This window comes from Ciconia boyciana, unplaced genomic scaffold (assembly GCF_034638445.1).
Source record: "Ciconia boyciana unplaced genomic scaffold, ASM3463844v1 HiC_scaffold_37, whole genome shotgun sequence".
In the NCBI taxonomy this organism is placed as follows: Eukaryota; Metazoa; Chordata; class Aves; order Ciconiiformes; family Ciconiidae; genus Ciconia; species Ciconia boyciana.
The window spans coordinates 387,183-414,780 of record NW_027328405.1 but is presented as its reverse complement, the minus strand read 5'-3'; the positions used below and the strand labels follow the sequence as shown (position 1 = coordinate 414,780).

At 47.1% G+C, this 27,598-nt stretch overlaps 1 protein-coding gene across 1 annotated transcript; it reads right to left on the bottom strand.

The window, feature by feature from the left end:
• Window positions 1–604: 604 nt before the first annotated feature.
• Window positions 605–26,750, bottom strand: LOC140645720 (E3 ubiquitin-protein ligase RBBP6-like). Its single transcript, XM_072849184.1, is given in 14 exon segments — window positions 605–650; window positions 1,153–1,329; window positions 1,534–1,653; window positions 1,744–1,991; window positions 13,871–14,068; window positions 14,515–14,618; window positions 15,364–15,533; window positions 16,394–16,533; window positions 17,375–17,471; window positions 17,592–17,680; window positions 18,585–18,629; window positions 19,171–19,235; window positions 21,877–21,996; window positions 26,585–26,750. Coding segments are annotated over 14 exon segments (1,785 nt in total).
• Window positions 26,751–27,598: the final 848 nt, after the last annotated feature.

Sequence of the window (27,598 nt, the reverse complement as noted above, 5' to 3'; positions counted from 1 at the left end):
CTCTGGCACAGCGAGAGGCAGGTGAAAGGCAGCCATTCTCACCTGTGCCTGTCCCTCGAGCAGGGTCTCCAGGCTCCTGGCGCTTAATGTCCTCCACTGGGCAAGAGAGAAGGAGTGGAAGAAGGTGAGGAGTGATGCTTCTGAGGCTTGGCTGGAGGACCAGTGCTCGGGGGACAGAGCCGAGACGAGAGAGACACTCACGGCATGGTGGCGGCTCAGCTCCTTCTCTAGGAATTGGATCGATGGCAGCTGGGTCACACGAGCCCTCCTCGCTCCTTCTGGTTGCCTGTGCACAGGGAAGGGATGCGGGCAGACCTCAGTGAGACAGACCCAAGCCACCTCTTCTCTCTCCAAAGGGACCCCGACGCCCCCGGGTACCGCCCCGGAGCCAAGCAGAGAGCAGAGCTGCCTGCAGAGCTCCTGCCTGCCAGGCACTCAGCCCCACTTCCCCGTCTGCCTCTCCCTTCTGCAAGCAGAGGAAGAGGAGGGTTTCCATCCCTGCTCATCCCCCACCTGCCCGAGAGCCGCCCGCAGCCGTGGGGGCACCTCTCCCCATCCGGGGAGCTGTGTTCCCCCGTACGGCTGCACCTGAGCACCCCCCGGCTTACCCCAGCAGCGTGCCCACCCACAGCTCCTTCACTGCGCGAGAGCTGCAGAAAGAGAGGAGAAACAGCATCAGGCCCCGCTGCGCCCCAGCCCGTGGGCAGAGGCGGGCGCCTGCACGGCCCTGCCCCGTGGGGAAGGACACAGGGGCAGGACGGAGTTCCGTGGGGCAGGACAGAGGGGCTGCCAAAGTCCCGGCTCCCTCTGTCCTGCCAGAGGAGCTGCTTTCGGCCTTCCCTTCTGCTGACCAAAAGGTGACCAAGGGAAAGATGCCCCCCATCCCTCTCGTTCCGGCGGCCTGCATGCCCACCCCTCAGCCCCTAGCCGGCAAACCCAGCCTCCCTCCCTCCCTCCCTGCCGGCGTGCTGCCCGCTCCCTGCCCAGGCTCTGCACGGGGGGCAGAGGCCCCTCACAGGATGGCGTGGCCATGGCTGGGAACATCTCCTGCCCCTTGCCAGCCCTGCCCGCAGCTGCCAGACCCGAGAGGACGGGGGCCAGCACCGCACCGCACCACCCAGCCCTGCTGTGGGACGTGGCACCACGACTCACCCGAAAGTGGCAAGGCAGGAGCCGGTGGGCCAGGCGAGGATGAGGGAGGTCCTGTCCTTGCCGCCGCCTTCCTCCTCCTCCTCCTCTTCTTCCTCCCCCGCCGCCTCCTTTCCGCCGCTCAGCACCCACAGCTGGTCCAGGGCCAGGCGGAGCTGTGGGCGCAGGGCGGTGCCGCGTCTGCAGAGAGGAGAGGCAGGCAGGGAGCGGGAGGTGGCCTCCTTGGGGTGCCCCGGGGCAGAGCCCTGTCCCCCCCCTGCCGCTGGGACGGACACTGGTGCGTCCAGCGCCAAGGCCCCGGGCCCTGGGGCTGGTGCCAGGGCCCCCCTGCCCTGCTCCCGGGGCCAGGGATGGGGAAAGGCAGCTGGGGTCTCAGGGCCTTACTGCAACTTGGCCATCACCAGTTCCTCCGGGAGGAGGAGAAGACGCCGCTCGCTCCTCTTGCGGCCCCGGGTCAGCCGCACGTCCGCGCTCAGCACCGGCTCGGCATCGGCGAGAGCCTCCCTGCGGAGCAGAGAGCGGCGGGCATGAGCGATGCTGCCGCTGCGGGGCTGGGCTGCGCACGCGTGTCCCCGAGGCACGGGAGGAGCCCACCTGGAGCCGCAGCAGCAGTTGGCCTGGCCCATCCCGCCCGGGACAGGAGGACCCTCGCCATGCACCAAGGACACGGCCCAGCCGGCGGCAGCGAGGATGGGAAGCGGGGTGCTGGTGGTGGTGCCGGGGCAGCGCTGCTCGGCCAGACCCTGCCTCCTCCCCGTGCCGCTCCGTGCCAGCACAGCTCCGTCCTGCCGGCACTGGTGGCTGTTGGCTCCAACGGACCAACGTTCCGACCCCAACGGAAACTGGGGGTGGGGTGGGGGGGGGCTGTTCTCTCCAGTGTGTAAGAATCCAGACCAGCATGAAGTACTGGCATAGCCTAGTGAGGCCAGGAGGGTTTTAAGAGGGAGCAAAATCAGTCCCAAAATGTGACCATATGGTGAGTTCTTGTGGCTGTGGGGAACCGGGCATGGCAACTCGTCGCGTTGCCTTGTCCTGTGCTCGGTCCTGCCTTCCGGTGCTCAACAGCAATGGTCCTCGCTCCTCTGCCAGCAGTTTAGTGGGGAAGCAGCGGCCAGGGTTTCCAATCAGCAACGATGCGGTGTTGCCATCTGCTTAGCAAGGAGGTCCCTAAGCCACCGAGCCTCGGTCAGGAGTGTGTGCGGCTTTCCCCGGATTCCCCAGGCCCCTGCCGGGGACATCCACGGTCAGTCCCACCCTCTGTCCGCAGGTCTCCTGGGCCACTGCCATGAGGATGACAAGGGCATCTTTCCTCTTTCCAACATGGCACGGCTACCTCTTGTTAGGGGACAGGGAGAGAGGATGGACCCTGGGGACAGAGCCCAGAGACGCAGCTTCCCCAGAACTCCAGCTTTATCTTTTGTCCTTAACTCCGGCTTTTCAGTGCCGGCTCAGTGTTTTGTGCTCCCTGCACGGCTCAGGGGCATCCCGCGTTTGCTGCACCACATCCCATGAGAGAGCCTCTCTTCTCTGCCCATCCCAGCCAGGCCTCTCGCATCTACAGGACAACAGACTCTCTAGATGCGGCTCCAGTTTATGAGCTCGTTAGGGAAGAAAACAAACAAACACGGCAAACACGGGCTCCATCCCCTTTGCAGGGACTCGTCTCACACGTGAATTCTCTCTTCACCACTTAACCCATGGGGTTTCTAACTCACAAGTTCTCTAACTCACAGCTCCCAACATGCAACTCCTGCACCTGTGTACTGGTTTTTGCTGGGATAAATTTCCTCACAGTAGCTGGGATGGGGCTGGGTTTTGGGTTTGTGCTGAAAGGAGACACTGAGTTTTGTGCTGTACTCTATGATCCGGATGTTACTCTCTATGGTCCGGAAGTCCTCCAACAATGGTGGCCGACCTCCGGCCTCCACAGAGACTAATTTTAGGATCCTAGAGGGCTGAGTTCCCTTGTGCTGTCTGTTACCCGGAAGTCACTCTCTGTGGTTCTGGAGTCCTCCAACAGTGCTGGAGGCTCCGGCTGTGATTTTTTTTTTTTTTTAAGTGGTGGATTTCCGTCTGAACCCCTTGTGTCCTGTCTGTCTTTTTGTTTCGTTTGTGGGGTTTTGGGCTGTAGGGTGTTTGTATTCGCTGTTCTGTGTGGTGGCTGTTTCAGTTGTGGGATGGGTTGGGTTTGTGGCAGCGTGTGTTTGGTTTCTGTCATATTTGTTTTCTTGGTTGTGTCCGTTTCTGTTTGTGATTGGTTTGGATGGGGTGGGTGGGGCTGCTGATGTCTGAGGGTGTTTGGGGAGGGGTGTGTGTTGAGGAGAATTTTTGCATGTAATTTGCATAATTGATTGATTTGCATAAGGAGAAGTCAGTGAGTATTCTACCTGGGAGTAATGACTGGTTGCAATAATGTGTGGTGATGATTAGTCTCGTCAGAGATTACTTCCATTTATGGTCGTAATCCCTGTGTATATATGTGCTGTAAGAAAAAATATAAAAATAACAAATCTGGTGCAGCAGTACAAAATGGTACACTCCCTCGAGTAATTTTCTTTTAATTTTTTTATTTATTTATTTGTTATTTTTATTCAAGAATCCACCTGTAATTTAGCCAAGCACCGCGGATGGAGCAGCAAGAACTCTTTTCTTGTTGTGTCTTCTTGTCAGCGGTTTGCTGGTGCTGTTGCGTTTAAAACCCCGTAGCTTTGGGGAGGACTCTCCCAGCCTTGTCCTGCAGCGAGGAGGCCTTGACAGCGGAGCCGGGCTCTGGTCTCCATCTGCTCCACCGCTCCTGCAGGTGTTGGCATTCGGCCGACGGCGATGTCTTACTGACCGCTTCTCCTTTCTTTGCCCCCAGCCGATGTGAGGGTGACCCAGAAAAGCTTCAGCTTTGCCCGCAGTTCCGTTTGCCCTTTTACTTTGTGTCTGCTGCAGAGGGTCTACACCATGTCCCTAAGCACCTCATCCAAACGTCTTTTAAATACCTCCAGGGATGGCGACTCAACCACTGCCCTGGGCAGCCTGTTCCAATGCTTGATAACCCTTTCAGTGAAGTAAAATTTCCTAATATCCAGTGTAAACCTCCCCTGGTGCAACTTGAGGCCATTTCCTCTTGTCCTATCACTTGTTACCTGGGAGAAGAGCCCGACCCCCATCTCTCTACAACCTCCTTTCAGGGCGTTGTAGAGAGCGATGAGGTCTCCCCTCAGCCTCCTTTTCTCCAGGCTAAACAACCCCAGTTCCCACAGCCGCTCCCCATCAGCCTTGTGCTCCAGACCCTTCACCAGCTTCGTTGCCCTTCTCTGGACACACGCCAGACCCTCAATGTCTCTCTTGGAGTGGGGGGCGCAAAACTGAACACAGTATTCGAGGTGTGGCCTCACCAGTGCCGAGTACAGGGGGACAATCACTTCCCTAGTCCTGCTGGCCACACTATTTTTGATACAAGCCAGGATGCCATTGGCTTTCTTGGCCACCTGGGCACACTGCTGGCTCATATTCAGCCGGCTGTCAACCAACACCCCCAGGTCCTTCTCTGCCAGGCAGCTTTCCAGCCACTCTTCCCCAAGCCTGTAGCGTTGCATGGGGTTGCTGTGGCCCAAGTGCAGGACCTGGCACTGAGCCTTGTTGAACCTCACACAATTGGCTCCTGCACATCGATCCAGCCTGTCCAGATCCCTCTGCAGAGCCTTCCTCCCCTCCAGCAGATCAACACTCCCGCACAACTTGGTGTCATCTGCAAACTTACTGAGGGTGCACTCGATCCCTTCGTCCAGATCATTGATAAAGACGGTAAACAGAACTGGCCTCAACACGGAGCCCTGGGGAACACCGCTTGTGACCGGCCGCCAACTGCAGTAAACTCCATTCACCACCATGCTTTGGGCCCGGCCATCCAGCCAGTTCTTTACCCAGCGAAGAGGACACCCGCCCAAGCCATGAGCAGCCAGTTTCTCCAGGAGAAAGCTGTGGGAAACCATGTCAAAGGCTTTACTGAAGTCTAGATAGACAACATCCACAGCCTTTCCCTCATCCACTAGGTGGGTCACCTGGTTGTAGAAGGAGATCAGGTTGGTCAAGCAGGACCTGCCTTTCCTGAACCCATGCTGGCTGGGCTTGATCCCTTGGTTATCCTCTACATGCCGTGTGATGGCACTCAGGATGATCTGCTCCATCAGCTTCCCCGGCACCGAGGTCAGGCTGACAGGCCTGTAGTTCCCCGGGTCCTCCTTCCGGCCCTTCTTGTAGACGGGTGTCACATTTGCTAATCTCCAGTCAACTGGGACCTCCCCAGTTAGCCAGGACTGCTGGTAAATGACGGAAAGGGGCTTGGTGAGCACATCTGCCAGTTCCTTCCGTACTCTCGCATGGATCTCATCAGGCCCCATAGACTTGTGAGTGTCTAAGTGGTGCAGCAGGTCACTAACCATTTCCCCCTGGATTATGGGGGCTCCATTCTGGTCCCCGTCCCTCTCTTCTGACTCCGGGGGCTGGGTACCCGGAGAACAATTGGCCCTGCTATTAAAGACTGAGGCAAAGAAGGCATTAAGTACCTCAGCCTTTTCCTCAGCCTTGGTCACTGTGATCCCTCCCCCGTCTGCTAGGGGCTGGAGATTCTCCTTAGCTCTCCTTTTGCTGCTAATGTATCTGAAGAAGTATTTTTTGTTGTCTTTTACGGCAGTAGCCAGATTGAGCTCTAGCTCAGCTTTGGCCCTTCTAATTTTCTCCCTGCACAACCTCGCTACACCTTTGTAGTCCTCCTGAGTTGCCTGCACCTTCTTCCAGAGGTCGTAGACTCTCCTCTTTTTCCTGAGTTCTAGCCAAAGCTCTCTATTCAGCCAGGCCGGTCTTCTTCCCCGCCGGCTCATCTTTCGGCACCTGGGGACAGCCTGCTCTTGTGCCTTTAGGACTTCCTCCTTAAGGAATGTCCAGCCTTCCTGGACCCCTTGGCCCTTTAGGGCTGCCTCCCAGGGGACTCTCTCGACCCGTCTCCTAAACAGGCCAAAGTGCCCTCCGGAAGTCTAAGGTGGCAGTTTTGCTGACCTCCCCTTGCCGCTTCTCCACGTATCAAAAACTCTATGATTTCGTGATCATCTGCCCAAGATGGCCTCCAGCCATCACATGGCTCACAAGTCCTTCTCTGTTTGTGAACAAGAGGTCCAGCGGGGCCCCTTCCCCAGTTGGCTCCCTCACCAGCTGTGTCAGGAAGTTCTCTGCCACACGCTCCCGGAACCTCCTAGACTGTTTCCTCTCTGCTGTATTGTATTTCCAGCGGACAGCCGGTAGGTTGAAGTCCCCCACAAGAACAAGGGCTAGCGATCGTGAGGCTTCTCCCAGCTGCTTATAGAATAGTTCATCTGTCTCCTCATCCTGCTTGGGTGGTCTGTAACAGACTCCCACCACAATATCTGCCTTGTTGGCCTTCCCCCTGATTCTTACCCATAGACACTCCACCCTACAGTCACCATCATTAAGCTCTAAACTATCCAGACACTCCCTAACGTATAGGGCTACCCCACCGCCTCTCCTGCCTCGCCTATCCCTCCTGAAGAGTGTATAGCCATCCATTGCCGCACTCCAGTTGTGCGAGTCATCCCACCATGCCATCCCATCCGTGATGGCAACCATATCATCGTTTTCCTGATGTACAATGGCTTCCAGCTCCTCCTGCTTGTTGCCCATGCTGCGTGCAATGGTGTAGAGGCACTTCAGCTGGGCTGTCGTCCGTGTCTCCTTCGCAGAGGAACACCCCTTATGGGCTTTGAGGGGTTTCACTGGCGTTTCCCTCTTGGCTCCTATTGCCTCCGTATCCCCTAGCTCAACTCTGTTCAACTTCAGCCGTGCCCCAGTGTACCCAGCACATCTCAGAGACACAGGCTGAGTGCCCTCGCTGGCACCCGCTCCCTCTAACTGTGGCACGTCGTCCCTCAGCTTCTCATGACCAAGCCTGATATTACTCCCCTCCCCCTTCGAGTCTAGTTTAAAGCTCTGTCGATGAGCCCTGCAAGCTCCTGAGCAAAGATTCTCTTTCCCCTTTGAGAAAGATGAATCCCATCAGACGCCAGCAAACCCAGGGCTGTGTAGGCCATCCCGTTATCAAAAAAACCAAATCCAAGGCGATGACACCAGCCACGGAGCCATGAGTGAATAGATTGGGTACCTCTGTTCCTTCTAGTGTCATTGCCCACAACTGGAAGGAGAGAGGAGAAAATAACCTGTGCTCCGGAGTCTCTTACCAGCCGTCCCAAGGCCCTGAGGTCTCTTTTGATTGCCCTAGGACTTCGTGTTGCAGCTTCATTGCCCCCCACATGGAAGAGCAGTAGAGGGTAATAGAGCTGCTGCCCTCAGCCCGGTGGGGGGGATACAGGATCCCCTTGATCGTGGGTTCTTACTGGTGGCTGCTGCTGCTCCTGTTCCTGTCTCGGGGGGCAGAGCATGGCACCACCAGTCTGTCTCTGTCTCAGCCTCCCTGATGCTCCGTAACCTTTCTACCTCCTCCCGTAGCTCTGCCACCATGCAGAGCAAATCATCCACCTGGTTTCTGTTTATTGCATTGTCTTTATTGAAATCTCTTTATTGTATTGTAGTTATCGTTTGTGGTTTGTAAGGTATGGTATGGTATCTATGGTATGGGATGGGTTGCATTGTCTATATTGTATGTTTTGCGTGTGTTGTGTTGTTGTGTATGGTTTGGTATTTATTGTATTTGTATGGTATGCTATGGTATGGTACCTATTGCATGTGCTGTAAAGGGCAGTGCAATGTATCTGGTGGTGCAGTGTGTGTTGCACTGTGAATTGTGTTGCACTTTGTATGGTATTTCCGTGTGTATTGTGTGCCTGGTGTGTATTCTGTGCAGGTGTTGTATGGCACGTGTTGTATGTGTTGTATGTTTTGTACCTGTTTTGTATGTTTTGCATTGTATGTTTTAATCCATGGTATTGTATGTATGGTATTGTATGTATTGTATTGTATGTACTGTATTTTTTAATTGCATTTTGTATTCCATTGCCTTATATGGATTGTATGTGTTGTCTTTTATCGTATGGTAAAGTATTTCTTGTATGTATTTTATGGTATGGTCTGGTTCGTATTGTATGGATCGTATTGAATGTATTGTATTGTATGTATCATGTGCATTGTGATACCCTAAGTCGGCAAAAGAAGAACCCTCTAAAACTCAGTTTGGAGTTTTAGAATGCAGGCGTTCTTTATTGCGGCGCCGGGCACACAGGGGATCGCTCCACTTCATGCGCACGCCGAATTGTGCAACGAGAGAAATGATAGACAATCAAAATATACATCTTCCTTAGATTTCTGGGAAATGATGGTCATATTCCTACTATTTCCTAGAACTCATTCATATATGTCAATGTCCTTGATGCCTGCGCATTCCTGTCCTCTGGTGGTCTTCCAGGGCCCTCTGGCAGTCATCGATAGCCTTCCTCACCGTGTCCGCTGGTTGAACTCCGTTTCCGTGCACGCTCAGGTCGTTTTTGGCTTGGTTACACCGTTCTTGCATATACAAACCCAACTTATTCTACCACCCTTTTCCTTTATCTATTCTACTCAAGCATACAGTGTCTCAGGACTGGCTTCTATCTATTCTACCCAAGGATATAGTGTCTCAAGACCCCCTTCTATCTAATCACAAAGAGCAAATTTTGAAACCATCTGCTCACAAAGTATTCCAAACTTGATTATGTCGCTACAGTAAGAAGGGCACCATTTGTTCTCTGTGAATGCTGTATAAATTGTTTATATTGTATTTCCTATTGTATTGTGTGTATTGTATTGTATGTATGGTACGTAGTGTACGGTGTGGTCTTTATTGTCTCGTATGGATTGAAGGTCTTGTATCGAATATGTGGTATTGTCTGTGTTGTCTTTTCCCTCTGGTGTTTTAGAAGCAAAATAAGTCTGCGACATGAGAAGAAAGATTTGGAAGGCTTTTTTACTACCTTCCAAATGATTTTGCACATTCCAGGAGAAGAAAATAATCTGGGTTACTGAGATTCAGTTAACTTTTTTCTTTCCCCCTCCTTCAGGGCCATTTGGAAAATGGAGGAAGGAATTGTATATGGGGACATCTGGGAGTTGAGGGGGTCTGGATGTGAGATTGCAAGTAACTTGTCCAAGGCGATAGTGAGAGATACTTTTATTGTTCCGTTGCATTTAGGGTGTTCCAAAAATCAATCTCACAGTGGGTTTCCAGGTGATATAAAAGGCACTTAAAGGACCATGGAAACAGCACTGAGATCAGCTGGAGCCTTTTTCTATTAGAGCAGTACAGCCCGCCAGCCTTATTCTAGCACTTAGCCATCATCACGCCGCATCAGTTTCCAAAGGGCTTCAGCGTATTTTTCAGTGCTGTCCTTTAGCATAGTTGGCTTTCCTGAAGTAAGGTGCCAGACCCGCCTGAGATCAACTTATTGCTGCAGAATATCTCCGAGAGGGACCCTTGTCAAATGCTCACAACTGCTTAAAAGTTCAAGGGCTAAGGAAGCTGTCCATTTTCAGCTAGAAAGGATTGAAAACAGTATTTCAGTTGATTTCAGAAGGAAGCATCACTACAGGAAACATATTTTCCATGTCATTTGTAAATTAATCAGTTAATGCCTCATCATTTACAAATGCACATGGCTGTGCTTTTATGAACACAGTAGTTGCCTGTCAAAACAAAGCGCAGGCATAGCAGCCCTGAAACAGGAACTCTGCCCCTCCTCTCAATAAGCTTAAAAATGCCCATTGTTGAAATAAAGGTGTTTACCGTGACAGAGGAGCCTCCAAAAGCTGAGAAAACTCCTTTCCTGTATTGTATTAGACCACAGGCCATACTATCCAAACAGCTCTCCTCAAGAGGTCACTAAATTGATCAGAAGAGAGATTCAAACCCTTCCTTGGAAAAAGCTCTTGTCCTTTATTGCGTAACGTAGTGGAAGAATTCAGGGGAGCAGTGTTAGCAGGCTCTGGGGAAAAATATCTACATGCAGAAGGTGATGCCTCACTCCAGTTAGTCATTCCTTCTCTCTGCGTTTAGGAAAGCACATACAGCATTACTGTATCACTAACTAAAAAGTTCTTGAAAATGTGCCTTTGGAGAGGAACACCCAGACCTGGACAAAGAGACCTTCTTTCCATGGCAGGTCTTACCAGAAGATTCACCTTTCCTTCTTTTCAGGACATTTTGTACCTAGTTCTGGTAAAAAGGAAGTCTCATCAAGGATTTTGAAGCTTCATGCTCCATATGCCACTCTTTTCTACACGTGGAAAAACAGGCCTGTGTTCTCTCATGGCAGGCACAACCACAACTGTTTGGTGGTTTTTCAGAAGCAAAAAAGAAATGGGGAAAGCTCTCTGTTGGAGTCTAGCATTAAACATTCCAGTATTGACCAGTAACTGAAACAGAAAAGGTCATAAACTGTTAATTAGTTCTTGTATTTTTGTATTTCCTGCTAGTCCCTCCAATCAGTCAAGTAGAAACTACAGCTCCATGAACCTTGTGTACAACCCTAGAGATAATACTGCAGAAGAACTGGAAAAAAACCCCAAACAAACAGAAACCAAACCCCAAACCCCATCATTGACCGTCAATGTATTAACTCCCATTTCAAACAGAAGACTAAACAGAAACCGACACAAAGCAAGTGGGAAAGGGGACAGAAAAGAGGAGGAAAAGGCTAATCTCACTGTGGGGGTGCTACGTGTACATTACAGTGGTTTCCTAAAACCCCACAGCTTGGCTACACTAAAAATTCAGCCAGGAAGGATCACAGCTGTGCTTGACGGCGCTAAAACAATGGGCATGACTCTCTGCACCTCTGCAGCCTCCAAGGACAAATACCAACTAGAGATCCTTGCAGTTACTGAAACACCAATACTAAAGCAAAAAGGGTCCACTGTCTTGCTTTGGCTGTAGTAACAGGAGGACAGCAGCACAACTTTGGAAGCGTAGAACGACAGCTAACATAAGAGCAAGACAATAAAGAAACATGCAGAACAAAAGCTTTCATGCATCCTTTTGAAACAAACCTTCACTAATTTTATTTTGCTGCTGTACTGTTCAACAAGAACTGGCAAGCTTCCCAGTGCTTTATTCCTACCGCACTAAGATCCAGGTTCTGCTTTGAAATACATACAGAAAGATGTGTATTAAAAAACCAAACAAACCAAAACAAAAGGGCGACACTTTAGACCAAGACCTGAGGTAGCTGTAAGAATAAAGCTAATTGTGTCTCCAACACTAGGAGCACCCGAAGCTGCAGTGCTTCTACAGTGAGAGAGAGAGAGGACTTGTAAAGAGAGACGCAAGGCTTCCACCCTCCCTATGGCTACCCACAGCCCCAGTCAGGGACAGTCAGAGCAAGCAAGAAGGGAATGTTTTTGCTTTGTCTTTCATTTACTTTATTTAGTCCTAACTAAACCACCTAATTAAAATACTCCTTTCCTCCTTCCCCTTGAGGTAGAGTCCGTTTAGTGGGAGACTGCTCTCTAAATACTGGAGACCTTGACCGGGCATGGTATCTTCTCTCTGGGGGTGACCTCGACCTAGAACGAAGGTTACGACTCTTGGTTAGAGAGGTGGAGCGGAGGAACTCCTCCTGATTCTTCTGGACAATCTGCTTCTCCGTTACAGACATGTAAAGCAGTTACCTGGAAAACGATCGCCTACGCTCCTGTTTAATCCTTTTAAACTCCGTCATTTCCTTAGCAAAATCAGCGGTAAACTCATCAGGTTTGGACTTTCTCTTTTCTTTCTTTCTCTTTCTTTCTTTCTGCACTTCAGGGTAACTGCAGTCCGATACGCTATCGAAAGACAAAAATGAAAAACAACGCAACTTCATTGAGCCAAATACTCCTCTTCAAGTCTCCATTCTTCTCTGTAAAACTCCTCCCTACATAAGGGAGGCCAATGGCATCCTGGCTTGTGTCAGAAATAGGGTGGGCAGCAGGACTAGGGAAGTGATTGTCCCCCTGTACTCGGCACTGGTGAGGCCGCACCTCGAATCCTGTGTTCAGTGTTGGGCCCCTCACTACAAGAGAGACATTGAGGGGCTGGAGCGCGTCCAAAGAAGAGCAACGAAGCTGGTGAAGGGTCTGGAGCACAAGTCCTGTGAGGAGCAGCTGAGGGAACTGGGGTTGTTTAGCCTGGAGAAAAGGAGGCTGAGGGGAGACCTCATTGCTCTCTACAACACCCTGAACGGAGGTTGTAGTAAGGTGGGTGTCGGGCTCTTCTCCCAAGTAACAAGTGATAGGACAAGAGGCAATGGCCTCAAGTTGCTCCAGCGGAGGTTTAGATTGGGTATTAGGAAAAATTTCTTCACCAAAAGGGTGATCAAGCCCTGGAACAGGCTGCCAGGGAAGCGCATGAGTCACCATCCCTGGAGGTATTTAAAAGACACGTAGACGTGGTGCTTAGGGACATGGTTTAGTAGCGGACTTGGCAGTCTTAGGTTTACGATTGGACTCAACGATCTTAAAGGTGTTTTCCAAGCTAAATGATTCTATAATTCTGTGAATCTACGAAGGAGGTGTGTGTGTTGTTGGGATGGTATTTGAATGAGCCGTGGGTACTGCTGTTGGTACCCAAGCTGATGACCTGTGTGCAGGAGCTGGGGGATATCCTGGAGGGGGGACAGTGTACCCAGCAGATGGAGGCTGACCAGGTGCAAACTGAGGAGGGAACTGTGGTGCTGGTACCCCCAGAGGAAGAGGAAGTGCATGGGGTGGTGGAGGAGACAAGGGAGGTGGAGGCACAGGCACAAAGGCTGGTGTGGACGTTGCCAGTGTTGGGGCCTGAGGCCTTTGGGTACGTTCACTGCGTGGGCGTCCTCGATTTGAACTTCTAAAGAAACCCCAAAACACGTGTCACTGTTTGTTACGCTCTGCCCTGATTTTCAAGAGGAAAGCGAAGGAAGCGGGAGCATGGTGGCGAGCACTTCTTTTTCCCAACTTCAGCATTTTTCTCCCTGCTTTCTGTTCACTGGAGACGACACTCATTTCTTGATCCTCAGACTTGCCTTCCACATCCTCCCCCCCAACAGTTCCCTCAGTCTTCTCTCCTTATACTCAGCTCTGCGACTCTGGATGGAGGCTGCCCCTGCTTAAGAGACTCCCACCTCCCATGTGCCAAGTGTCCACCGCATCTCTGCCACTCCTGGAGATGCTTCATACTTCACACTGCTGATCTTCAAAGGACTGCACAGATATTAATTAAACTTCTCTTGAACTTCTGGTAACTCCTTCCACATACGCTGCCTATGTTAAAATTCATTACCACTTGTATTCTCCACAACTCTCTGGGCATACTTATTTCATTAGACACCAGCTGTTGTGTGATTTATGTGTTACGGCCTCGTTTAACAGGTTACAAGTAGTAATATATTGAATTTCTGTGCCATACTTACAGTTCCCAGCCTGGTCTGCCATCGGCTGAGCGAATTGTTCTGCCTCCCCTTGGATGCCCTTTTGGAGTGGGGAGAGGAAAAAGAAAAAAATCCCATTCAGTTTATCTGAAGATCTTTTTTTTAAAAGAAATTCTACAGTTATAGTTACTTACCACTTGTGGGTATTGATTGTCCTTGGGGGCCCAGAAGACGTGCAAATGCCGGATGTCTTAGTAGAGGAACCTGACAGCCCGTGTGAATAAATGCAAGGAGTTGGAAAATCAGCTCTACTAAGATACAGGAATCACTGCGGATGTTGAAATAAAACTTACCTTCTCTTCCAACACACCGCTGAGTGACCCAGGGGAAGACTTGGAGTGTTCAGCAGCAGTCACCAGAGCAGCACGAGGGACAACAGTCATTACCGGTGCTGGAGGTGGTGGCGGTGGTGGCAGCTGCTGCTGTTGCTGCTGAAGCTGCTTGCGCAGCCTTTTGGTGTAGCCAGTTCCGTTTCTGAAGTTGTTCACAGCCTAGAGGCAGAAAAACATTTACAAAAAGGCAATATGAAACTTCAGTAGATAGACGAACAAAAGCCTCCACAGAGTAAAATGACTTGTGTACTCCGGGAAATGCTATCAAGCCTAAATAAATCAACATACAGATCTATGAACACATCACATTAAACACCGATATCAAGGACTGGTAACTCAGAGTATCTGCATTTAAAGTTACTCAGTGTTAACACCGAAATTGAAAGTGAGGCAAGCATGTTAAACAAAAGTGTGACCTGAATGTGCCAGATTGTCTCTAAAGAGCTGTAAGATTCTGGAACAACAGGTAATGTACTTGAAAGGTACAATTAGTCTTATTCAACTTCGCCTTGCTCAAGGAGGTGTAAATTAGTCTTTTCTTCCCTTTCAGCTTTTTACAAATAGACTTTTCTTACAAACAGTTGATGTAAAAGTCATCACCTTACCTTGCGTAGGGCCTTGTTAGCAATTAAAGCATCCGGAGAAACATCAGTCTGATGACACGTTGGGCATGTGTGTTCCTCAGATTCCAGTAATGCTGTTCTAATACCTGTGTATGTTTAGAATCATCCAAAGAGTTTTTAGCCAAACAGAGGAAATTTTGGGGGTTCTAATCAATTCTAAAAACACATATATGGGTAATGGGTGAATATGGTCTTGAAGGGAAAGCATGAAGCTATACGTGTTCAATAGGGAAAAAATTTCTAGTATGCAGCAAATAACGAGACAGTTTTGTCATTGCACTATTGCAACATTTGAAGATGTAGAGTAGGCTGTGTCTCGATGTTTCGACTAGTCTTCTTTCCACTATCTAGTACAGTGAGAAGTCACCAACCTCCAGGTTAATGAATAAAACACGTCTCAAAAAACCATGAGTAGGTTTGAGTTCTGAAGGTTTGAACCAGCTCTCCCATGGAGAAGAATGTGGATTAAATGCCTAACTCTGCGTTTGCTGCAGACCACAGGAAGTCACCAGAGTTGGCTATGCAGTTTTTTAGGAGAGAAAGGTTGTGGACAAACTAAATACATTCGATATCTGATACTGTCATCACCTGCACAATTATGCACTCTTCTCCTACTCATCCTTCTACATGTAAAGAGGCTTTCACTACGTACTAAGCTTTCTGCTTTTTTTTTCCCTTTTTTCCCTTTCTATGAGAAGAGTCCTTTCCTGTTCAGGGTATACTTAAGTATTAAATAGAGCTGGTAACAAAGTCATGCCATTATCTCCTCTTTCTGCTTTCAGAAGATCAGCTGTGATGTTTTGAATTAACAAACGTGGGAGTAACACTTACAGTCATCACAATAACTGTTTCCACAGCAGGGAATAACAGCTGCATCACTCATTAACTCTTTACAAAGCAGACATAACAACTCTTCTGGAAAAGGGTCATCTGTGGAGGAGGAGGACGGCTCCTCTGGTAAAAAGGGACGCTTCTCCTTCTTTCCTCTGGCATAAGCTTCCCTGGAGGGGGGTGGGGAAGGAAAAAGGAAAAACTTCAACGTGGGTAAAGGAAAACTCTTCCAAGCTTTGCATTCTATCAAAGGAAGAGAACAGCTGCAGTTCTCCTCCCTCCACATCAGCCTTCTACAACGTAGGCATTTAGTTTAAAGTACTTTTCTATACCACAACACAATTTTCCTTCTGCAGAACTCTCCCATTCATTGGATCAACTAAGAAATTAGCTCAGACTAGAAAAACAATTGTTTGACAGCTACAACTCAGGTGAGAAGGATCCCACCTCTCCTTTGCCAGAGGGTAAATGTAAATTGCAGGCTCAGGATAAAGTTAGTCTCCAAGTAAGGACATTTTACAAATGGAAGAAGTCTATGTTACAGCTTCTACAAAAGGAGATCCATGACAGAAAAACAGAGGTGCTACCAAGTGCATTTTAAAGCCGCCACTCTCATCAGCACACAGGAGTATTTTCTTAGGTTATAGCAACTACTTGATAAAAATCTGAGGGGGAGGAAGTCTTAGTCCAACTGCTAGTTGACAAATGTTGCAAGAAGCCTTTGAAACATAAACCAGAAGCAAAACGAGCTTTCAAAGAGAACAACTCCACTGTAAACACTACTGAAATATTGTGCTGAAATACAGATTCTTAGCATACCACCAGTTTAACCCAGGTCCAGGGCTGTGAACAGTAGGACCACCCTATTGTAATATTAGAAAGCATCACGGATTTTATGGTTAAGAGACAATGACAATGCTTCCTCCCCCGTAACTACAGAGGCTGGCCAACTTGCTTGCATTGCCCCTTAGACATTTACGCATGGTTTCTCTCGTTCACTTTTTGTCAGTCCTCTTAATTCCATACTTACGCACTAATAGTTGGTATTGCATATTTCCCAGTGCTTGTCAGCATGGCACCCTTTGTAGTGGGGTCTTTCACCTCCATCATGAAGCTCCTGGGAATTCCTGTGCTCTTTTTAATTCTGGGAACAGGCTCAACATTTTTGTCCTGTTAAGAAAAGAAATGCAGACATAGCTCATCTTAAGACCCACACTTCAAATGACATTGCAATGATTATTTTAAGCAGCAAAAGCCTTCAGGGCTCTCCTTTTACCTAGCGTCAGGCTTGCTCAACTGAAATACTTATTTTCCTAAAGGAATATAGCCAGGATGTCCCAAAGGCTTGAGCAGTGTTTTGAACTCACTCGACATGCTTTGGCTTCACTTCAGGTTCCCTAAGGGTGAAATATCCCTTAGCTCACCACCCACTCAGACAAGAGACACAAACCCGCTCCTCCTCCAAAGCGCAGTTCCGAGCGAGAGCTTCATTCGGTGCTCTGAAGCAGTCACTGGGGAAACTTATATTCACCCTCTCCATACGAAGGTTGAATTCGTACCTCATGCATATGCATTCAGTGACTTAGGTCAAATGGCATGAATGCTCAGCCAGAGACTGGTGTAGTTAAAACAGGCAAATATTCAATAGATGGCATCAACAGAAAAACCATGGGTTTATACGGAGTACTAAAAACTGTGAACTGTCATCAGAAAGAGTCAAAAACCAGAAAACTGTCCAGTAATAGTGAAATATATAAAAATAAGCATCAAAGCTGACAGAGAACGATCTATGGACACATTTAACGTCAATGACCTAGAAAAAAGAAAATGTTACATTTCTATTTCCAAGTTTCCCTTGAATTTTGAAGGGCTTTGCAACATTGCCATCTAGCCTCTCTATTTCACCCCAAGAGAAATGAGTCTTAATAGGAGTCTTCATGCATTTGTTACCTAACTGCCAAGGGAAACACATTAAAAACAAACTACCACCAGAATTCCCCCACAATCTTACCCCATGTGTTGGGCAGTTCTTTATATAGTGGCCAGGTTTTCCACAACGGAAGCAAGTGTATGATGGTGGAGGTGGACCCAAGGCTTTCTTCACGTAACTAAAAGATTTTTTGGGAAAAGAAGAGAAAGGCATGCATGTGTCTCTCTTGTTAAAACCAACACCTCCAGGATTTTTTCCAGAATCTTCAAAGAACAGATTTGACATTATCCACACTTACTTGATGGGATCATACTGGTGGCAAGACTGTATCATCACAGCTTTTACTTTGTCTTCTTCGGGAGCATTGGCTTCAGCCAGATTGGCAGTCTGTTTAACAGGGCATTGTTTGACACACACATTAGAAATGCGTTTAAGCCCACACAGCCAAAGACAACCCCACTCACCCAGTCCTGTAAAGAGCACAGCGCTAGCTGAGGTTGCATGAAAACAGCTGCTTCTATAAAATACAGCTGTCCTGGAGATGTTCTGGGGAGTCCTTACGCCATTACGTGGTGTTTATGTGCCTGTTCACCTCCTTGAGAAGAGCATTCTGGGGCACTCAGAACCTTCGGCTCTGTTTGTACCTCACATAAAGGCTTGTGTCACCAATACCATTTTCTTCCAAGTGGACTGAAGATATGTGTAGAAAAAAATATATTATCCAGATTTTTAAACTGATCTTTAAGCTCCAGACTATTTGAAGGAGAAGATATACTACAATTTATGAAATTGTGCAGCATCCAAAGAATGGATCTATACCTGTAATAACTAAAAATGCAGAAATGGCCACGCAAGCGTCCATGCCCCAGAAATGCCTCTAATTTGGCTGTTGCAAACCCCCCTGAAATGTCCATCACTTACAGCCAATTAAATTCTTCTCTGAAAATTGTGTTAGTTTCCAATGCAACATTAACGAAACGTATGAAAAACAGCAAAGAGCTTCTGAAGTGCTGCTTCTTTGTGTCTGGAAGATGAGTAATACCACAACATGACGTTGAGGCTGATAAGGTGCTCCCCTTCTATCTTCCCAAACTGGCAACTACTCATTATAGGACAGTATCAAAATATACAGACATTTCAAACTGAAAAGAAATACTTTAAATTCTTAAAAATCAAATTAAAGTTTTGTTCACATTACAAGAGTTATCCAGCTATGGATCACAGTATAAGATTTAAAAATATAAACCAAACACTTTTTTTCTTTAAGCTCTTGATGAGAATATAGATATACCTTAATAAGCTGGGCCAGAGAAATAGGGGCAGAAGAGTCATCAGTCTGTTTGCAAAAAAATAAACACACATTCATGTTCAACAGATATTCATATTAAACACATATTCATATTCAGACACAAAAGCTAAGTGATACACTGTGAAAATGTAAAAAACTACTCCAAACCATTTTTATGGCAAGAAACAAAAAGCACACAACAAGCTATACAGACAGACATAGTACTAGCTATGGACAGGCAGATGTAGAACATGGCACCATGTTCAGTTGTGCAAACCTTCAACCTACATGATCCAAAAACCATCATACATTATCTGTACAACACAAAGTCATTCAGGAAATATTCTAGCGTATTCCATACGAAATACAATGCATTACTAGGCACAAATACCAATATTCACAGGAGAACTGTGCAAATGAGGGCATTACTCAGTTTTTACTATGCTGAATCAAATGCATTGTATTTACAACATTTCTTTTACTGGAAAATATCTACTAAGGTAATGTGTGGAAAATTAATACAAGGCTACATTGTTTAGAATTAAGAACAGTGTGTAGAAAAAAAGGCTGAGATTGTGTTTTTACGTACTGCTTTTGATGTTGCACTCACTGGCTCACTTCGACTTCTAGAAGAAGAAAGAAAGGTGATCAGAACTTAAAATAAGGCACTTGTACCCAACATAAAGCAGTGAAAACAGATTCTAAAACCTGAACATCAAAACATTCTGTTCTGATACTGAATGTGGACATTTATACGTATACAGACACCGTCCTCTCTTAGTACATGCAGTGCAACTAAAAAAAAACCCCAAAATCACATTTCTACTTTGTCACAAATTACTCCAAGACTGACAGATACAGAACACAACAGTGCAAGCAAAGTCCTCAGATATTTTGTCTCTGTGAGTAAGTATCAAAATATGAAGTCTCTACTAGAGTTTTGTGTTCTTAAATAATCAACCATGAAAGTACAAAGGTAACTTTAGCCAATCCGTATATCCCTAGCATTACAAGTAGGTACCAGACAGAGTACTTCAGTTTCTAAGAAAGAATAGGGAGGCTCTAGACACTTTGAAGTGCAAGTTTACTGAAAAGAAAAAAATCAGCCATCTGACAAAGAAATAACAAAAATGTCAGCAGCATCGTCTTTACAACAGTGTTTCTCTGTGGAAGCCCAAGCACTCTGTTCAGATATCTACCATATTTAGCCATGAAAGTGCCAAAATGTGCTAAATGTGTTGCATATGCTATACTGACTAAAAATAGGCGCAGAAATCTCACCTGAAAGCAGTTCCTACGATTTTTGAGAAAAAAAAAGGTCTTAATTGCCTGAATCTGCTTTAAGATAATCTTGAAAATGCTACAATATTGTAGGAAATAGTTATTCCATTTGAAAACTTGCTGAGATTCCACATACTCATTGATCTGTGTCTGCATGCTACTCATCACCAATCAGACATGCAACCATTGATAGTGTTAACAAACTATCATCCAAAGGGTTACATCACTTTTGTAACATTTGATGTTACAAAGTTACATCATCCAAAGTGTCCCATGAGCAGAGGCAATTCAAAGGCTGCTGTGGAATTGATGTGCAAACAGAAAGGCTCATGCTTCCTGCCACTGCCAGAACACCACCAGGCTCGCAACTACAGCCACCTGCCTCCTGAAGGTGAGCAAGTACAAGGAAATACCTTAGATCACCACACAATGGCTTCTTCATCCATGTACCTTGAAGGACATACTACAAAGCGAGAAATGCGTTTTTGAAGTCCTCTCCACCATTACAGCATACATCCATCATGCCCAAACATTCACAGCTCCTCCAGCTGGTTCTGCAATGTTTCCAGCTGAAGGAACAGAAAGCTAATCTGCCTGCTTCATTTGCAGTGCTGGAACAGCAGTGCCATTCTTTCCTTATCCCCACAGACAGGGATTTATTTGGTCTTTGATGCTAGCAGCATCTCTCCTCTCCTTTCAGGGCAGCAGTACCATACTAGGAGAGGGGGCCACCCAACCGGAAACGGAGGATGCATTGACAGGACAGCACTAAGCAGACGTACCTAAATTAACCCCCAAAACAAGGCCATGTTTATAAGCTCAAGGCTGTGGCGTCCAGCATTACTAGGGAGTGCCTGAAAGCACTGCAACGACTACTGCAGTAAGATGCCCAAAGTTTACACATACAGCCACATAAATTCAGGGCTTTTTGCTTGCAAATGCTTCATGGGTACCAGGATGCTGCTGTACTGTTTGTTCAAGGCACACTGTAACTCATCAGTCTACTTTCTTTACTGAGAAGCAACATCAGAAAGGCATGGCAAAACCACAAGCTAATAATATCTACTCATTGTGGTGGAGAGGCATATCTTGAAGAAGGCTGGAAAACATGACCATTCAAACAATGCTAATGCAGCTGATAGAGAACTGGACTGTAGGAATACAGAAATGACAGCAATAATCCTCGAGTCAGGATGGCATTTGAATAGCTGTAATTTTAATCAATACACCCGATTCTCTGTCCTCCAAACAGCTTAGGAATACAGAATTAAATCCCGGAGCACGCATATCAGCTTAGGGTAAAAACCGACCTGGAAAGAGAACTCCTAACATTTGGTAACGTGCTAAACTGCTTACTGAGGTTCAAGTTTGGAAAGGATTAACTACTCCTTCATCGTACTCGCACAAAAGGCAACATGCTTTAGGATAGCGTTCTTCTTCTCTTGCCGGAAACAGGCATTGTGTTTAGGAAACTAATAGGAATCACTTAGGAATGCAACTTCTTGTTTGCCTGGTTCCCCAGCTGGCAACCCTTGGTCTTTCCTCAATAGCTAGTATGCACAAAACCCAGATTTGGGGCGTAAGAATACCTGCCATATCCCGCCCCGCCTACTGCAAATGCAACACCGAGAATCAGACTCTTCTGAGATGGGAACAATTCTCAGTTTACACTACAATGCCTATCTGTCTGTACTATAAAAGCACTAAAAGCAAACACATATGATGAGGAATCTCTCCATGTAGAGGAAACAGGATCTACAGCTTGGGTCTCAGAAAAATCAACCCCAAGAACAAACCCAACAGACTCCTCTTACAAGTTACCATTGTTGGAGTTTGAACCCCATGCCCCAGCAGGCCTAAAAATGTAACTCTCCTTTGGGACAGGTACAGTAAAATCTACCCCATGACAACAAAAACTAACGGCAGCTTTAACGAGAAAGATACAGTCTGAATGCCTCTGTAAACTAATACCCATCCAAAAAGTTCACACATTGGAACCCCTAACAAAGAATACCATGCTTTATGGATACTCACATAACATATGTTTTGCTGGTAGCTTTAACACCTCCTACAGGGATTCTTCTAACAATTACCGATGAGTTCCTAGGAATCAGGGCATTATCATCTGTGTATTCTGAAAACAACACAAACACAGAAAAACACATGAGTCAGTTCGTAAGAGTGTATATTAATATGTCATTACATAGCACTTCACAGAATCCCTTTCAGATTAAAAAGCAAAATGGTCTAGGTAACATCACGCCTTTATCGTCTCAACACACTAACAGGACATTTCAAGAAATCCTCAGGTCTGAGAATCAAACACAAGCAGCAACATCTTTTCCATGTTGTTAAAATAGTTTGAACGCCAACAGCAAAATGGCCTCACAGGTCACTAAAGGAGAGTCTGCTACTGCATGAGGTTCTTTCTTGACCTAGCTTAAGTTGCTTTTGCTGCGCCGTTGCTTTCATAGCTGTTCACTAAAAACGATTCACCCATGAAGACTGACAGAACACAGAAGACAGCCTGCCATCTCTGTCTATTTCCTGGAGCTTAATCCATCAATAGCCACACTTCTCAGCTGCTCAGTGCTTTACATTGACATGGAAACACAACTGGCACTGCTAGACGTTGGATCACAGAGATTCTGGAGATTTTTTGAGCTTGCTTTCACAAGTAGGGCAGAATTGGCTCCAACTAAATTGGTATCTCCTCTCTTAAGCTAATCATCTAGTTTGAATCAGCCCAAGGGACGTGGATTCTTTTGATGCACTTTCTGCAGAGCAGAGAGACTCAAACAAAATTGCTTATGAAGACAGCCCTGAAGAGCCTTTCGAAAACAGCGTGTGCCTGAAGCTATCCATGCTTTGCCTTGGCTTACACCATGTTAGTCTTCTGAAGAGGAGGAAAGCCTTCTGACCTTTTCTGTAAGGCCCAAACAAAAAAAACCCACAACTCCCTGAGACACTTGGACTGAGTCAGCTTAAAACGCAAAGATCTCTCCATGAGAATGGTTTGTATATTGTACTTACACGAGCTGGCTGTGACTAAATATTTTAAAGCACTATCAGCAGCCATTCCCTGTAATCTGCCTACAGCTGTACATACTAAAAGCCCTTAACTTGCAAACCGAATCAGAATGATGGTCTGAAAACCAAAGCTGCTGTATCTCCAGTCAAGCTCTGTCAGGGCAGTTTTGCTCAGTGATCACAGGCAAAATAGGAATATGTCACAATTTATGCTCCCTTTTTCAGTATATTATTCGTATGGGCAGGAACCTCTCTTAGACCAAAACATACCTACCAGAAGACATTATTTCAACCACACAATGAACATTTTACTTCTATTTCCAAATGACAGAATGCTTCTTCAGAAAACCGAGAAATCATTTCGCTGAAACTAATTCCTGATCTTGGCCCCTAAGAAACCGAACAGCAAGCTTCCTCTGCAATTCAGAGCAGTTTCAAACTGTCGGAGAAAGGACACTTAATGATGAAAACAGAAGCTTTTACAGAAGTCGTATCCTAAAACCAACCCCTAGAGCTCTTCTCAAAAGGAAAATCTGACCATCACACAGCCACCTGTCAAGAAAGGCCTGCACTGGGAGTTGGTGATGGAGGAGGAGCTCAAACAGTACTGAGGCCCAGACAAACAACTGGGAGATCATGCCAGCTGCAGTCCTAGAAGCCCAAAGCAGCTGTTTCTACCTGCTGAACAGAGCCATAGAGCCTATTCTCTGTGGTCCAGATCACAAACCACTGGATTAAGACCAGAGTCCCATTGCGGTTTGGGTTGTTTTCTTTTTTTCTGTATTTTGCCTGAGAAGCAGAAGAGCACATTCTCCAAGTGTTTTGTGTCAGAATGTTACAGGGCAGGAAAGAGTACTCAAAACCCTGAGTTCTGGAGTTTGCAGTTCTTCCACAATATTGTGAGAACATCTCTTCTAAAAGACAGGTCAAGAAATTCAGGTCAAATTCAAAGGAGGCAAGTTGAAAGGCATCATTCTTGAGCATAGGCCTTTGGAAGGGAATTCTGCCTTTATAGAACGTTCCTCTCTAGCAAGCACGGAAGAGGACGCACACCCCCCCCTGCCCTTTAAAATAGGTCCTAACCATCCATATTGCCTTCCCAGCATCTTCAAAGGAGTCCATCATATCATTTTTTTCCACTGATATTTACAGTCCTGTTTACTTTTTGCTTATATTAGCATTCCTTCTACTACTAGATTTCCAGTAGGAAAAGTAACAGTTCCTGACTGCAAAATGTTAGATTATTCAAAAAATCTGAACAAGTAGGCCATCTTCACTCAAGGTTCACTTTGTTCTTTCCAAGATCATTTCAACATTCAGTCAGGACTCCTGCACAGACAAAGTTATAAAAAACCAATACTTTATGTCCGCATGTAAGAATTCCAAACATCCCATTTAGGCAGAATATCCGGGTTGAGTTTTTCCCTTTCTCTTCTGAAGGTGAGTTGAAGCATCTACATCTGATTAATAAAAACTGAAATTCACGGCTATGCATAGCAACCAAAAATTTGGCATACATATATCTGACACTGAAATGTATTCTCTAGCTTTGCTCTGAAAACCACTGGGGGATTTTTGCATTTTCACATGGAAAACAGCCTTACAAAAGCTTCAATAAGCATCTGTGTCACTCATATACCAAGTTTAAAATTTTATCCTCATTTTACAAAGGTCAAGGTGCAACACAACCTACCTAGAGGAGGATCTTGTCACTGTTAAACAAGAGTGATGCTCTTTAAGGTATGAAAGATACTCCTCCTTTGACTTCACCTGTAGGCAACACCACATTTAACAGAACCGAGCCAAGCAGATGCTTTTTCTTCTCTGCATTCTGATCACGTATCAAAACAAAGCCACACACTGTGCAAAACTGGTAGTATGTATAGTAGAGTAACACTTTATGGGGTAACATATTTAGGAGCATAAATTGTTCCTCTACAACTTTGCTTTCTGTTCCTCACCTGCTATAACAGAATTCAGGTGTTTCGCCTATTTCAAAACATTTTTTCTTTGGGTGATAATAATCGGGCTCCATCACAGTTTATTACCATCCAGCATTCTGCTTTTAAGGCTCTGTTTTACACAGACCCAACTGTTACAGGAGTGACAGCGGCCAGGTGGCCATTCAGCCTGCTAGCACTTGTGAACCTGAAAGTACATTGGCAACTGCAGACCAAATTCACAGACCGTTCTGCAGCAAAGCCCTTGAAGCCAATTAGACATTTTTCAAAAGCTCTTGACAACTGTATTCAATACTACATGAAGAATTCAAGACTGCTGAAATGTATCTCTACCTGCGCATGTCATGCAATCCAAGGGCATCCCTAAGACCCCTAACATTGTGCTCTTAAGCCTCTTCACGGACATTCTCCTGAAAACAGTTTCAATATCTGCAGATAAACAGCGAGCTTTAGGTCCAACTACTTTAAATGCGAGGGCTGAAGTTACAGTTACCGCAGAGTACATATTGTTCTGTTTAAGTTTCAATACATCAAACAGGAAGAGAACAAAAACCACTAGTACACATTGGAAAGAAAAGACTGTTGTTACAGTGTCACAGAACCACAGGAGGGAAAAAAAGAAAAAAAAAAGAAATCTAAAGTTTAAGGAATGGAAACACTTTACAAGTCTTTCTTTCTGAAAAGTCACATCCCAACGTTTTTCATCACTTTCAAACTTATCACGATGGCAGGTTACCAAACTGAAACATCATACTAAGTAATACGAAACCATTATCATCTCTGAGAATCAAGCACCATTTATTCAATTTAAAGAATTTGTGACTTCTTTAGGAACGTTTCTTATGTATATCCACCATAAATGTTCCGCCATAAAACTGCAGTACTGCCCTGATATGGTTAACACGTAGTAGCAGAATAAAAAACCATGGTTAGAAATGAATGATGAAATGATGCTCAATAGCGTCTGAATGACAATGTCTTTGTTGTAGAAAAGGAGCTATATTAACAAGACATTCCAAAGTGTAGTTTAGATACAGAGAATACTCATGTGCAAGATGGCTTTAAAGGGTCTGCATAGATTATAACTCCCAGATACACTCTTGATCCAAAATGTTGCTAGTGAGCAGTTTCTGCAACAGCCACAAAACCGGTTTTCCAGTGCAGTGGAGTCAAACAAGTTGAAGACAAAATTAAGTCACCAAACCCATTTTTTTCTTCTAATTAGCCATCTGTTCTATTTCCATCACTTTCAGCTTTCTCCGCCAGATCTCAAAGAAATCTGGCAACTTTGGTATTATAAGATATCCTCCCACACTTCCTTATCATTTTACCTAGAAGAATTCCAGGAAACCAAAACTTTTGTAAGCACTACACATCGTACATTAAGCACGTATTCTTCTACGCCTAGCTCGCGTCTAAAACACAGACCTGAAGGCAGCTGTCAGAACATCAACTACAGAAGAACAGCTCTGTGAGGCCCCCAACACAAGACACAGCTACCGATCGTGGCCGAATCACATTATCGCTTCGCACACCACTTAATCCCCGGCACCGCTTGCCCTCCCAGTCCCCTGCCTGCTGGCAGGATGGGCCCCAGACTGACTCACGCTACGTGGGGACAAGCCACAAAGAGCAGAGTGCAGCTCCCACAGGTCAGGGCTGCTGCAGTGCGGTCTGTGATGCCGCCAGTCAGTCGGACCCCGATGCCCCGCACCCACTGTCCCTACGCACCTTCTTTGGTCTGGGCATTGGTGATCTGCAGGTCGCAGTGGGTCGCCTTCAGCTTCTCGCGGCTCATGATCTGGCGCTTGAGGTCGCACAGGGAGATGTGGAGGCCGTTGAAGGTGACCGTATCATAGTTCAGCTTCGAGGAGAACTTGTAGTGGACGCACGACATGGTTGGGGCTAGGTGGTGCCTGCTCCACAACGGCGTCTACCGTGGCAGAAAGCGCTGCGGCCTCTGCACCAGGTTACAGCTTGCGGCGGCACGGGGAAGGGCCCACCGACGGGGCCAGGGCAAGCAGCACAGGCTGAGGTGGAGTGGGCCGAAGGCAATCAAAGGCAATGGCGCTCAGCCTCCGCTCCCTCTCTCGCACGCAGCGCTCCCAGGTCTGACTGCTCGCTATGGCGACTCAGGAGACTCTGCCTCAGCGTTCCACCCAGGGGATTCCCGGTCGACAACCGCATGGGCCACCACGAGCACGTCACTGCGCGCTCACAATGGCATACTGCACCCAGGTGCTGGCGGAATGATCGCCATGGGGACGGAGGCTGTTTGCCCCAAACAAACCCCACACTGACCAAGCGCCACGGCAAGTACAGCAGCAGGCTCCCACTCCTCCTGGAGCTCCTGCCCTCCAGGTAACCCCCCAGCCACTCTGCCTGCCAAAATCTCACCCCATCACCCCTCTTCGCTTCCTCCAACACAGAGCTTCCCTCTCCAGCTGCCGATGGCAATGGAGGTGCCCAGCGTGAGATTCACCGTTCCAGCCATGCCTGCACAAGTCACTGCCTGCGTGCTGCCCTCTGTTCCAGGGCTGACGGTGTCCTCTGAACCTGCCCAGCTCCACCCCATCACCTACCAGCTGGGGCAGGCCAGCGTCTGGCAGGGGGTGCCAGGGCCCCTGGGGGCCCCGGGGCAGCTGCTGCAGCTCCCCCATGTGCTGCCGCTGACCCCTGTGGCTGCTCCCTGTCCCCCTGCCTATGGCTGGGGACAGCAGGTGGTGACGGGGACACTGGTGCCCC